At 37.5% G+C, this 12,145-nt stretch overlaps 1 protein-coding gene across 1 annotated transcript in view; it reads right to left on the reverse strand.

Moving 5' to 3' along the window:
• LOC123524536 (mitogen-activated protein kinase kinase kinase 1-like) overlaps positions 1-12,145 on the reverse strand; it is a 62,506-nt gene that overhangs the window by 14,634 nt on the left and 35,727 nt on the right. The window contains exons 13-20 of the mRNA XM_045302798.2: positions 11,808-11,929; positions 10,349-10,440; positions 7,729-9,423; positions 7,109-7,269; positions 6,161-6,313; positions 5,415-5,577; positions 3,464-3,595; positions 2,252-2,394 (exon numbers count right to left, since the gene is read on the reverse strand). Coding sequence (XP_045158733.2) covers positions 2,252-2,394; positions 3,464-3,595; positions 5,415-5,577; positions 6,161-6,313; positions 7,109-7,269; positions 7,729-9,423; positions 10,349-10,440; positions 11,808-11,929 — 2,661 coding nt within the window. The remainder of the gene's footprint in view (positions 1-2,251; positions 2,395-3,463; positions 3,596-5,414; positions 5,578-6,160; positions 6,314-7,108; positions 7,270-7,728; positions 9,424-10,348; positions 10,441-11,807; positions 11,930-12,145) is intronic.

Below are 12,145 nucleotides of genomic sequence, written 5' to 3' on the forward strand. Positions count from 1 at the left end.
AAAGCAAGATGGAGTTATGTTTCTTGCTATACAGGGTCAGCTTATGATGGTGAACAAGTATTTCAAGTTTCAAAGCAATAGCTTTGATAGTTTAGGAGAAAAGCTGACCTAAACATAAAACTTAACCAGGCAACGCCGACGCCGACGCCGACAACCGCTCAAGTGATGACAATAACTCATCATTTTTTTTCAAGGGCAATAACTCTGACGGAAATTGACCTATAAAAAAAACAAGAGGGCCATGATGGCCCTATATCGCTCACCTGTTATCACTGCACTTAAGGACAAGTCTTCAAGGTCAAAAGATCATAATAGAAATCAATCAAAAGAATTATGAGAAAATATAGTTGAAATATTCTTTAAGTAACTTTAAAAACAAGATTTGAAAACTTTTTGTAGAGGTCCACTAGGCAATGCTACATGTCAAATATCTAAGCTCTTCTGGTTTATTTTTAGAAAAATTTTGAAGATTTTTCTATGTACAATCAAGTAACCCATGGGGCAGGGTCAATTTGACCCCAGGGGTCATGATTTGAATAAACTTTGTAAAAGTCTAATAGGCAATGCTACATGTCCAAATATCTAAGATCTAGGCCTTCTGGTTTATTTTTAGAATTTTTTTTAAAGATTTTCCTATGTAAAAATCAAGTGACCCCTAGGGCGGAGTCAATTTTGACCCCGGGGGCAAGGTTTGAACAAATTTTGTAGAGGTCCACTAGGCAATGCCACATGTCAAACATCTAGTCTCTAGGCCTTCTAGTTTATTTTTAGAAAATTTTTGAAGATTTTCCTATGTAAAATCAAGTGACCCCTGGGGCGGGGTCAATTTTGATCAGGGGGTCATGATATGAACAAATTTTGTAGAGGTCCACTAGGTAATGCTACATGTGAAATATCTAAGCTCTAGGCCTTCTGGTTTATTTTTAGAAAACTTTTGAAGATTTTCCTATGTAAAGTCAAGTGACCCCTAGGGCGGGGTCAATTTTGACCCCCGGGTCATAATTTGAACAACTTTAGTAAAGGTCCACTAGGCAATGCTACATGTCAAATATCTAAGCTCTAGGACTTCTGGTTTTTGAGAAGAAGATTTTTTAAATATTTTCCTATGTAAAATCAAGTGACCCCTGGGGCAGGGTCAATTTTGACCCCGGGGGCCATGATTTGAACAAATTTTGTAAAGGTCCACTAGGCAATGCTACATGTGAAATATCTAAGCTCTAGGCCTTCTGGTTTATTTTTAGAAATTTTTTGAAGATTTTCCTATGTAAAATCAAGTGACCCCTGGGGCGGGGTCAATTTTGACCGGGGTCATGATTTGAACAATTTTAGTAGAGGTCCACTAGGCAATGCTACATGTCAAATTTTCTAAGCTCTAAGGCTTCTGGTTTTTGAGAAGAAGATTTTTTAAGATTTTCTTATGTAAAATCAAGTGACCCCTGGGGCGGGGTCAATTTTGACCCCAGGGTCATGATTTGAACAAATTTGGTAGAGGTCCACTAGGCAATGCTTCACACCAATATCTAAGCTCTAGGTCTTCTGGTTTTTGAGAAGAAGATTTTTAAAGTTTTTCCTTTCGGTTGCCATGGCAACCAGTGTTCTGCATGGAATTCAATTCTTTGAACAATTTTGAAAGGGGGCCATCCAAGGAACATCCCTGTGAAGTTTCATCAAAATTGGCCTGTTGGTTTAGGAGGAGATGTTGTTTAAAGGAAAGTGTGGACGGACGGACGGACGGACGGACGGACAGACGGACGGACGGACGGACGGACGGACGCCGGACGGTGAGCGATCACAATACCTCACCCTGAGCACTTTGTGCTCAGGTGAGCTAAAAACTTGACGGGCATCAGCACAGTATCTTGGTTCATGTCTATTTCAAATTTGATGAAATTCTACCTGTTAGTTACTGAGAAATGGCTGCAGACGGACATTTTTTATTAAATCAAGGGCAATAACTCTGAGGGAAATTGACCAATCAAAAAAAAAAAAACTTGACGGGCATCAACGTAGTATGTTGGTTCATGTTTATTTAAAGTTTCATGAAATTCTACCAAGTAGTTACTGAGAAATGGCAGCGGACGGAAGGACAACGCCATTTCAATACCCCCTCCCGATTTCATCGGCAGGGGATAACAATATAACTGTATAGTGGACCTATTTGATACACTATATTCAAGTATTTGCTAATAATACATACAAATTATGGGTAAAAATTTTATCACTAAAGAAAACAGTACAGTCTGCTTCATACCTCTGGTGCCATGAAAGCAATGGTCCCTAAAAGCTGTCCCTGAAATTCACCAGCACCTGTAGACCTAGATGCCAGTCTTGCTGCAGCCCCAAAATCTCCTATTCTTAACCTTTGACCTGTACTGTCTATGAGTAAATTAGCACCTGCAAGAAATATTAACCAATAAAGTGAAAACAAAAAACAGTGTTTCACTTCACTTCTGCAAAAGACAGCAATATTTTTGTTGTCTTTTTCCCAGGTATTACAAGGAGTGATCTAAAATTAATATGACATTTATCAAAAATAAATTGAATCAAACCAGACACTTTCATAAATAATTCACATATGAAGAAAACAATACATGCCTGATAAATATATAAAATTTAAAGTATGTATGTAGTCTATACTATTAGCAGTTCTATGAACATCAGAAATACGTAACAGTAGAAAACGCTGGGCAATGTCACTGTGACTTTGCAATTTTCCTTCCAGAATTCAAAATATGTAACAATCAAATATGTTACATTGAGTAAGTTACAAAAGTTACAAATTACAGTTTCAGCTATTATGCAGATAATCACATCAGACCAATTTGCAGAACAGACCTGCATAGTCAACAACAAATCCACCAAACTAATTAAAGTTGGTTTCAGTCCTGCTTTATATATACATATGCCCGAACTGTAATACACATTGGAACTGGTTCAACATTTGCATATGTGCTCAAATCTCCGTTATCATATCTCATAAATCAGCAGGGACATTTTGATCCTTTTAACTGTTTGTTTGTTTTGGGTTTAACGCCGTTTTTCAACAGTATTTCAGTCATGTAACGGCGGGCAGTTAACCTAACCAGTATTCCTGGATTCTGTACCAGTACAAACCTGTTCTCCGCAAGTAACTGCCAACTGCCCAACATGAATCAGAAGTGGAGGACTAATGATTTCAGACACAATGTCGTTTATCAAATAGTCACGGAGAACATACACCCCGCCCGAGGATCGAACTTGCGACCCCGAGATCCGTAGACCAACGCTCTTACCTTTTGAGCTAAGCGGGCGGGCTCCCTTTTAACTGATTCAGACATGAGAAGCTATATATTTTCTCTCTGAAAGTTAACTGCATCACAAGGATACAATAAATTCATAGAGACAGTATGCATTAAGGGAGATATCTAAAGTCACAACAGTTCGCTTTCCCATTTTTCACTCACATTAATCCACAGCCCCTTACCTTTGAGGTCCCTATGTAGAGTATGATTTTCATGTAGATAAGCCAAGCCCCTCAACACCTGTAAAACGTAACTTGTAATCACCTCCTCAGAAAACTTTCCATACTGTCCCAGAAGAAATGCCACGGAACCTCCTAAAATAAAGCAATCTTACAATATAGACAATCTTATTACTTTCAAGCAGGGGGGAAAAAGCGAAAAGTGATAAACTAAGTATCTTCTGTATCAAATGGCTAGTCATTAAATCATTCATTACTCTTGTACTTATGCAACATACATGATATTTGTTTTCCAGATTATGCAATGAGGCAGCAAAATATCAACAGTCACCATGTTAACTGTTATATTGTAATATCATAATTGAACAGTACCATTAATGACCCCATCAATGATTTACAGGAAAATTAACATAATTAAACTAGATGTGTGTCCATGGGACACTGGTGCCCCCACTTACTGTCACTGTATGGCCATATGTCACTTGTTGACAATGCAAGACTAAGTTAATGCAAGATAGGGGAGGGTGTAGGTGGAGTTACATCCCAAATAAAACTTCAGGTGCACAACTTCACATGCTGAACAATATTCTTATAAAATTTCATGACTCCAGATCAAATACTTTTTGAGATATCTTTTATAACTTTTAAATAAACTGTTATCCCAAACATATGGTTTTATTTTTACTTTTGTCCACTTCAAGCACTTGTCTTTGAGCTATGGCAGGATACTGCATATATCAGTTCACCTTTCCATTCATAGAAACACATGCTTTTAGTAATTGCAATCTGTAGTTGGTATTAAGATGGATGGTCAGTAGGTACTTTAATTCCCAATTCTAGGTGAATAAGGTTGTCCAATTTATTAATATCAATATCTCTGTTTAAAAATTAAATGTAACAAGAGCTCGTAGAACACGAAATGCCCCCCTTGATATATTCAGTAATTGCACAAGGAACAGAAATTATTTGGTCACTGTACACAAAAGTTCTACTGTTCTTGGTCAAAGCCACCTTGACCTTTGACCTAAAAATCAATAGGGGTCATCTGTAGGTCACGATAAACCTCCCTATTAAGTTTCGTGATCCTAGACCCAAGCATTCTCAAGTTATTGTCCGGAAACTGTTTCAGGTCACTGTGACCTTGATCTTTGACCTACTGACCTCAAAATCAATAGGGGTCATCTGCTGGTCATGATAAACCTCCCTATTAAGTTTTGTTATCCTAGGCCCCAGCGTTCTCAAGTTATTGTCTAGAAACTGTTTTACTGTTCCAGGTCTCTGTGTCCTTGATCTTTGGACTGCTGACCTAAAAATCAATAGGGGTCATCTGCTGGTCATGACCAACCTTCCTATCAACATTCATGATCCTAGGCCCAATCGTTCTTGAGTTATCATCCGGAAACCGTTTGTTTCTGGTCACTGTGACCTTGACCTTTTACCTACTGACCTCAAAATCAATAGGGGTCATCTGCTGGTCATGACCAACCTCCCTATCAACTCTGATGATCCTAGGCCAAAGAGTTCTTGAGTTATCATCCGGAAACCGTATTACTGATCAGGGTCACTGTGGCCTTGACCTTTGACTTACTGACCTCAAAATCAATAGGGGTCATCTGCTGGTTATGACCAACCACCCTATCAACTTTAATGATCCTAGGCTCAAGCGTTGTTGAGTTATCATCCGGAAACGGATTGGTCTACATACAGACCGACCAACATCTGCAAAACAATATACCCCTCCTTAACTAGTACGTTATCATAATTTAACCTTTAGCCTACTGGCGGCAAGTGGGCTGATCTTGGTCTGCACTGATCACTACTGTCAGTAAATTTTCTGTGAACACCCCTTCGAATGATGAATGGTACAGCCCAAATTGAATGACAGACCAGTCCATTTTAGAAATTTAGCTGGGTAAAGGTTAATAATTATATAATTAAAAATAAGATGACTAACCTGGCATCCACTCTACAAACATGTTAAAGTGACAACCCTGTCTTGTAGCACCCAGTATACGTACAATATGTGGATGGCTCAATTTTGCCATCATGTGGATTTCTTCAGTTATAACCTCTATCACATTCTCTTGTTCTGTCTTAGAATTACGACAGAATGATATCTGAAAGCACAAATAATTCCAGTTAGTTCTGAAAAGCATTCTTTTTGTCGCTTAAACATCCGATACTTCTTCATTCTTTTCATTGATCTTAAAATTTACTATTTGTGAGACTTGCATATGAACCATATCTAGGGCCCATTGCACTTATTTCCTCCATGATAATACCAGGTCTAGGGTTCAAAAACAATTGACCTTGACCCGTTTTGAAACTGACCAAATGCAAGACTGCATTTTTAGTCAGGTCTAAACTCAAGTTCTGTTTTGCAAGTTCACTTCATTCTACTGGCATTAGAATCTTCTGCTATTCCAGAATCAATTTAGCTCCAATGCCATTTATTGATCAAGCAAAAGCAACTTTAGGTTCAATTCAGCTTTAAGTACTGACGTCTGGTTAAACCACTGCCTTCCAAAGCAGTGGATTGATTCCTCACATGAAGAATTCCACACCCTGAGCAAGGTTTCCAACCCACATCAGTGAGGGGCAAGTGATGTAGAGCCATTACCACTTGGCCACATAGGCCACTACAATTCTGGTTAAACTAAGAGCAAAATGTAAGATTTCTGTAACGTAAGATTTATTTACCTGCTTCAGTGCCATTATCGTGCCTGTTTTTATATCTCTAGCCTGGTAACATGTGCTGAATGCCCCAGTTCCTAACAACGACCCCTTGACCCAATGTACATTCTCATAATACAAAAGAGGTGGGTTCCCATTGTTGTCTATTTCATTACAGTTCTGAAAGATCATATCACAAATAATGATAAATATTTTCTCCATGTATTTCATAACGAACAGAACACAAAACAAGAGCTGTTGGAGGACTGCATTGCTCTACTTTTCAAAAGCTGCAAAATTCATTTCAACATTAAGGTCTCAGAAGGTGTAAATGTAACATAAAATACATAAAATGTCAGATATAGAACTACATAACTTAACATTTTTGATTTTTGAAAAATATTTGAATTCACTGCATACACTTTTCCTTTCCTTACTTCTATTTTTATCAGCTGTTCTGGTCCAACACACATCCAATTCAAAATAAGAAAATGAACTTGATGTGCGTCCATAGGACAGAGGTGTCTCCACATACTGTATGGTTATATATTACATGCTGACAATGCAAGACTATGTAAACTTTCATATTATCTTCATTGTTAAAAAATCAAAACTGGAGAGGAAACTGAATAAACAAGGATACCTTGGAGTGGGGGTTCCAGTGGGTTGGGGGAGAGGGGTAAGAATGTTACAAAATATCGTAAATGAAAGATAAAAGAAACCGAGAGAATAAACCCTGGGTGAACAACTTCACTTTTAGTTCTTTTATACCCAATTTAAACTAAGTCAATGGCCATAACTCTGACTTTACTGAGTGCATCCGAAACAAAATCCCAAGTTGAACAACTTTTCATACTGAATAACAATCCAAAAATCTTTCGTGACTCTAGGTCAAATACTGTTTTAGATAGTCATAAGGACAGACATTGGGGCAAACAAACAAAGGCAAACCTAATTTTTGGGGTAACAACATACCTCTGGCTGTATGCGTATGGTAATCACTTCCTCCTGATCTAGGGGTGTGAGACCCGGGACAATAGGCGTCGGTGGATCGTTAGACGACACCTCCATTGCCTTGGCTAATGCTAAAGCCTCCTCTTTTTCCATTTCTTCTTTACAGTGACAATCATCATCATCTGAAACATTTATTAACCTATATTACACAATTGAAACTGGCTACCCTAAAGAGCAAAATACTACAGTTTTTATATAGAGACTGTTACTACCTACCACCTTACTGCTTTATACAAATAAGCAAGACAGAATTGTCTTTGTTTTATATTAAAAACTTTATTTAAGCAAGCAACTTGATTTCAATTAATTAAGAAATACTATGTATGTTCCTACATTTTATCAGTTAATGAAATATAGGTAAGAAGTTTATGCGTAATAATTAAATCACAATTGAATATAATAGAAGAAGAGGTAGAATCTCTTATGTTACAACCATAGGGTAAAAATGTAACAGTAAAATATATTTTATCCAAAAATTCATATATAGGCTGATAACTGTACGTTTATAAAGAAATTGCTGTAGGTTGTGTTAGAATGTAAATTTAAGCATACATTAATGTAGAAAATACAATACAACAAACCTTTGTCAAGAGTATGACTGGGAGAATGTTTTGGAGTTCCCAAGGCAACTTCTGTTTGAAAGGTAACAGGCTTCTCTTTTCCAGAGCAAGGGGTGCTAGCCGTATAATCTATTGAGTCATCTGATCTATATGTAGCAGAAAGTGGTCTTCCTGGTGTCTGTGATGGAGAAGAACTGGCGTGACGTCCAGAGCTAATTTCTACCTGTCCCCTAGATATTTCCGTATCTTCACATTTTTGCTTCTTTTCATCCTGATTGATAACTGTGCAATTCTTTGACTGAGACAGTGAATTCTGGCATGGCGTTTCCGAAACATTTTTCATTGACGAAAGACGTTTAAGTTCAAGAACATGTGCACAAGGAGATATTGACCTCTTGGACTTTTGACAACCACCTCCTTCAAGGTCTAAGGACGTAGGAATTTTTGCTGTTTTAAGTTTTGGAGTAACATGTAAAGAATGTTTTGTGAGGTCTACAGAATGATTTTTGGCGGATTTACTTTGATTATCAAAAATATTGTCAAAGGAATTCCACTTTTGTTTCAACAAACTGTCTAAATCCGGCTCAACAGAATCAATATCTGTTTCAAGGTCATTGGACAGCAAGCGTGATGGGGGGGATACAGCCAATGTTGACCCAGTATTATCATTTATGACAGGGTCTAAACTCAGAGACAAATCATCTATATCCTCATCATCATCATTTGATGCCACAGAAACTTTCATGTCTCTTTTCATTTTTCCGTATGAATTTAGCCGTTGCCTACTTTCTTCAAGTTTAATAACCTCATCAAGATTTGTTTCTAGAACTGGTCCAATTCTCTGAGGAGTACGAGATCGTGACCTTGACCTAGATTTTATTTTCTTTTTAATCGGAAATTTTGCCAACCTGCTCCTTGGCCGACATTCACTACTATTTAGATCATCTAAACTTTTAGAGAATTTCTGCTTTTTGAACTCTTCCACATTTTCTTGACTTTTTTCAACATTATCAAAACTTGCCCGATAAGCTTCATCCTGCAAATGCCGTCTGTGATCTCTGATGGGAGTGTTTGGTGGTACGACAGGATGGTCTTTACCAACATTGCAGTCTGCTTCACTTTGAACATCAGAGACGACAGTTACTGGGGAGGTACATCGAGGTGTGGATAGTGGAGTCATACTGGGAGTATCTACAGGTGAAACATCAGGATCTACTCTGTTCTGAACATGCAGTTGCCGCCCTATTTGCTCAGACAGCTGGAAGTCCGCAATAATTTTCTCAAGCTGTTTGTTCAGAGACTTTTTATGAGAAAAATCAAGATCATTGAGCAACTTCGTTAATTCCTCTATCAGATTTTCGAGATGAGCTGCATACCTTGCTGCCAATAAAAACACTCTTTTGGCCACTCTGCTTATTCTAGCATGTGGATTTGTAACCGCTTTTATGGAAAACTCTGCTACAATAAGTAACCTATCATAATTTTCAGGTCTTTCTTCTTCTTCATCTTTGGATGTAGCTCCAATAAGCTCAAGGGAGCTTTCTGAGCTCGCTCCGTCTGGTCTCTGTCTAGGTAAAAATTCTGTCTGAAAGTCTATCACCAAACGTTCCAAAATATATAATCGTCCAAGTAACCACTGCCATGATATTTCAGATACTGCATACTTCTCTGTCAGACACTGGACCAAGAAAGCCATTCCTCCCAAACCGTACCTGCCTAAAATGCATTCAAGAATATCCTTATTTGCAAATTTCTTCTACATGTTTGACAGTCATTTCGTATATCTAGATTGCATTGCCTGAAACAGTGCTTTACGATAGTGCACCCACCTCCGTAGCCTAGTGGTAGAGCGCCCACTTCGAGTACGGGGGGTCTTAGGTTCGATCCCTGGCCGAGTCAAACCAAAGACGTAAAAAATGTTACTAGTTCCTTCCTCCCTTGGCGCTCAGCATAAAGTGGATAGTGCTAGGCTGGTTAGCCTGGTGACAGTATAATGTGACTGGGCAGGGTATCATGTCCTGTGTCTACAGCATGATATTCCAGTGTGGCAACACTATAAGCTGGGCATTGCGCTCACTGCTACAAGTAGACACTGCTGTTTATTTGACTGAAAAATTGTTGAAAAAGACTCCAAATCTTAACACACACACTTAATGGCAATCAGTAATTTCTGTGCAATTACTTGTTTTTTTTGTGGCATTTTAGCATTCTTCGCTCAATAATACTGCTCATACACCTGGCTTTCCGGTCATACCAGAGAATACCGAAATAGCATATGAAGAATATGTAACCGAACGAAAATATCCAATAGTTGTTAAAGGTCAACTACTTTAAAACATCTACTTTACATCATTACAGCACCTGCAGCAACGTGCAACACCAATATAGTAACAGAAGTTTTGTTTCTGTAAGGTTTCATTTATAAACACTTGTCCCTGAATAATTTATCCAATAAAAAATTCACGAGCTAGTTTTAGGTCAATTGCCACTGCAGACACAACTCATAGGCCTCATCCAGTAATTCAGAGAGAAAATACTATCCTATGAAGTTTAAACAAGTAACCCGTTCAAGATTTCTTCATTTTAGAGAAATATCATTACAGCTAATCATTTCTGTATTAAAAATTAGAGTAAAATATACCAGAATTTGCCAATTCCTTTCCGAGTGCCAACTCTCCCTGTTGTCCTTTTGCCAGCTCTATCATTGTTGATATGGACAACTCACCAGTTCTCCTACAAACACAGCATTCATAAACCTTAAATACATTCCATATTGTCTTACATATTTTTACCTTGAATAAGAACCCTGTAACAAGACTGTCTCTAAATACTTTCTTTGATTCAACAGTATTTTCTCTATAACTTGAAATATGTCGTAATCTATTTGTTCCTTTGTAAAAGCATATCTCACAAAGAAACAGTTTGTGGTAAATTGCCATGTAACTTAGGAAAAAAATTCTGTATAATTGACTACACTATGCTTCTAACAGATTTTTTCAACATAAAGTTATCCAAAGTATTCTTCAAATGTTCTAAAAGCAGTTCTATTTAACTCATAAACCTTGTAAGGGGTCACATATGAACCATGTAAGAGACTCACATAACCTTGTAACAGGGTGGCCAACCCACGTGACTTTTCCATGTCTTACATACAGGGAAAATCGCTCAATTCATGTCACATTTTTGTTTGTACATTGTAATTTCCTTGAGATATGATGGATTTTAATAAAACAAGAACCTTATTATGCTCCATTTGTCCAAAAACTCTAGTGTGTATGTTACCTACACATTTGGTTTGTAAAATAACAAGGCTTATTGCTTTATGCTATAATGCCAGTTTATTTCAGTAGAGCTGATTGCTTCAAGGGAGGAAACCATTGCTACCATTAATTATTAGTTTAGGCATGGTTTTCTCCCTTTGTAATTTTATAAACAGGAAGTACCTCAAAAGTTATCTCCCTTTCAAAACTGTCTGCAAAACAAACAAGGTCGAAAATTGCTTCTAACAGATTTTTTCAACATAAAGTTATCCAAAGTATTCTTCAAATGTTCTAAAAGCAGTTCTATTTAACTTGTTTAACAGTTACCTGAAGGACTCATAAACCTTGTAAGAGACTCACATAACCTTGTAACAGGGTGGCCAACCCACGTGACTTTTCCATGTCTTACATACAGGGAAAATCGCTCAATTCATGTCACATTTTTGTTTGTACATTGTAATTTCCTTGTGACATGATGGATTTTAATAAAACAAGAACCTTATTATGCTCCATTTGTCCAAAAACTCTAGTGTGTATGTTACCTACACATTTGGTTTGTAAAATAAAAACACTTGGGCAAAGTGTTTGAGAAAAGTATCAAGAACTTTAAGCAGATACTTTGTGGTGAGGAAAGCACACATTTTCCTGTCTTTAACACCTTTTATTTTATTAAAATCTGTCAAATAATAAGGAAATTTTATGCAAAAATGTAACCTGAATCAAGTGATTTTCCCCATGTGTATGATATCGAAAAGTTACGTGGGTTGGCCAACCCTGTTGTAAGGGCCTAACAAAACTTTTAAGGGCCTCACATAAACCTTGGAAGGGCCTCACACTAACCTGTTTCCATCGGTACATTTTACCACAATAGAATCTACAACGGGTTTAAATAATATTTGTAACTTGTTGCGTTGCTGAATATCTCTTGATGGTACTACACTAAACACAGAACGTAGCACTTTCTGAAAGAAAAAATCAAGATCAACATAATTCAAGTTCAGACAAGAGCACCGCCTTGCGGGTGCTGACGCTCATCTGATTTTTTTTGTATAATAGAAATATTGTCCTATCCATGATTTTCTAAGTCTAAAAAGGGCCATCACTCTTGCAAAAAGCAGGATAGAGTTATGTTTCTTGATGTACAGTGTCCACTTATGATGGTGAAAAACTGTTGCAAG

The sequence above is a fragment of the Mercenaria mercenaria genome, chromosome 3 (assembly GCF_021730395.1).
Source record: "Mercenaria mercenaria strain notata chromosome 3, MADL_Memer_1, whole genome shotgun sequence".
NCBI classification, from domain to species: domain Eukaryota; kingdom Metazoa; phylum Mollusca; class Bivalvia; order Venerida; family Veneridae; genus Mercenaria; species Mercenaria mercenaria.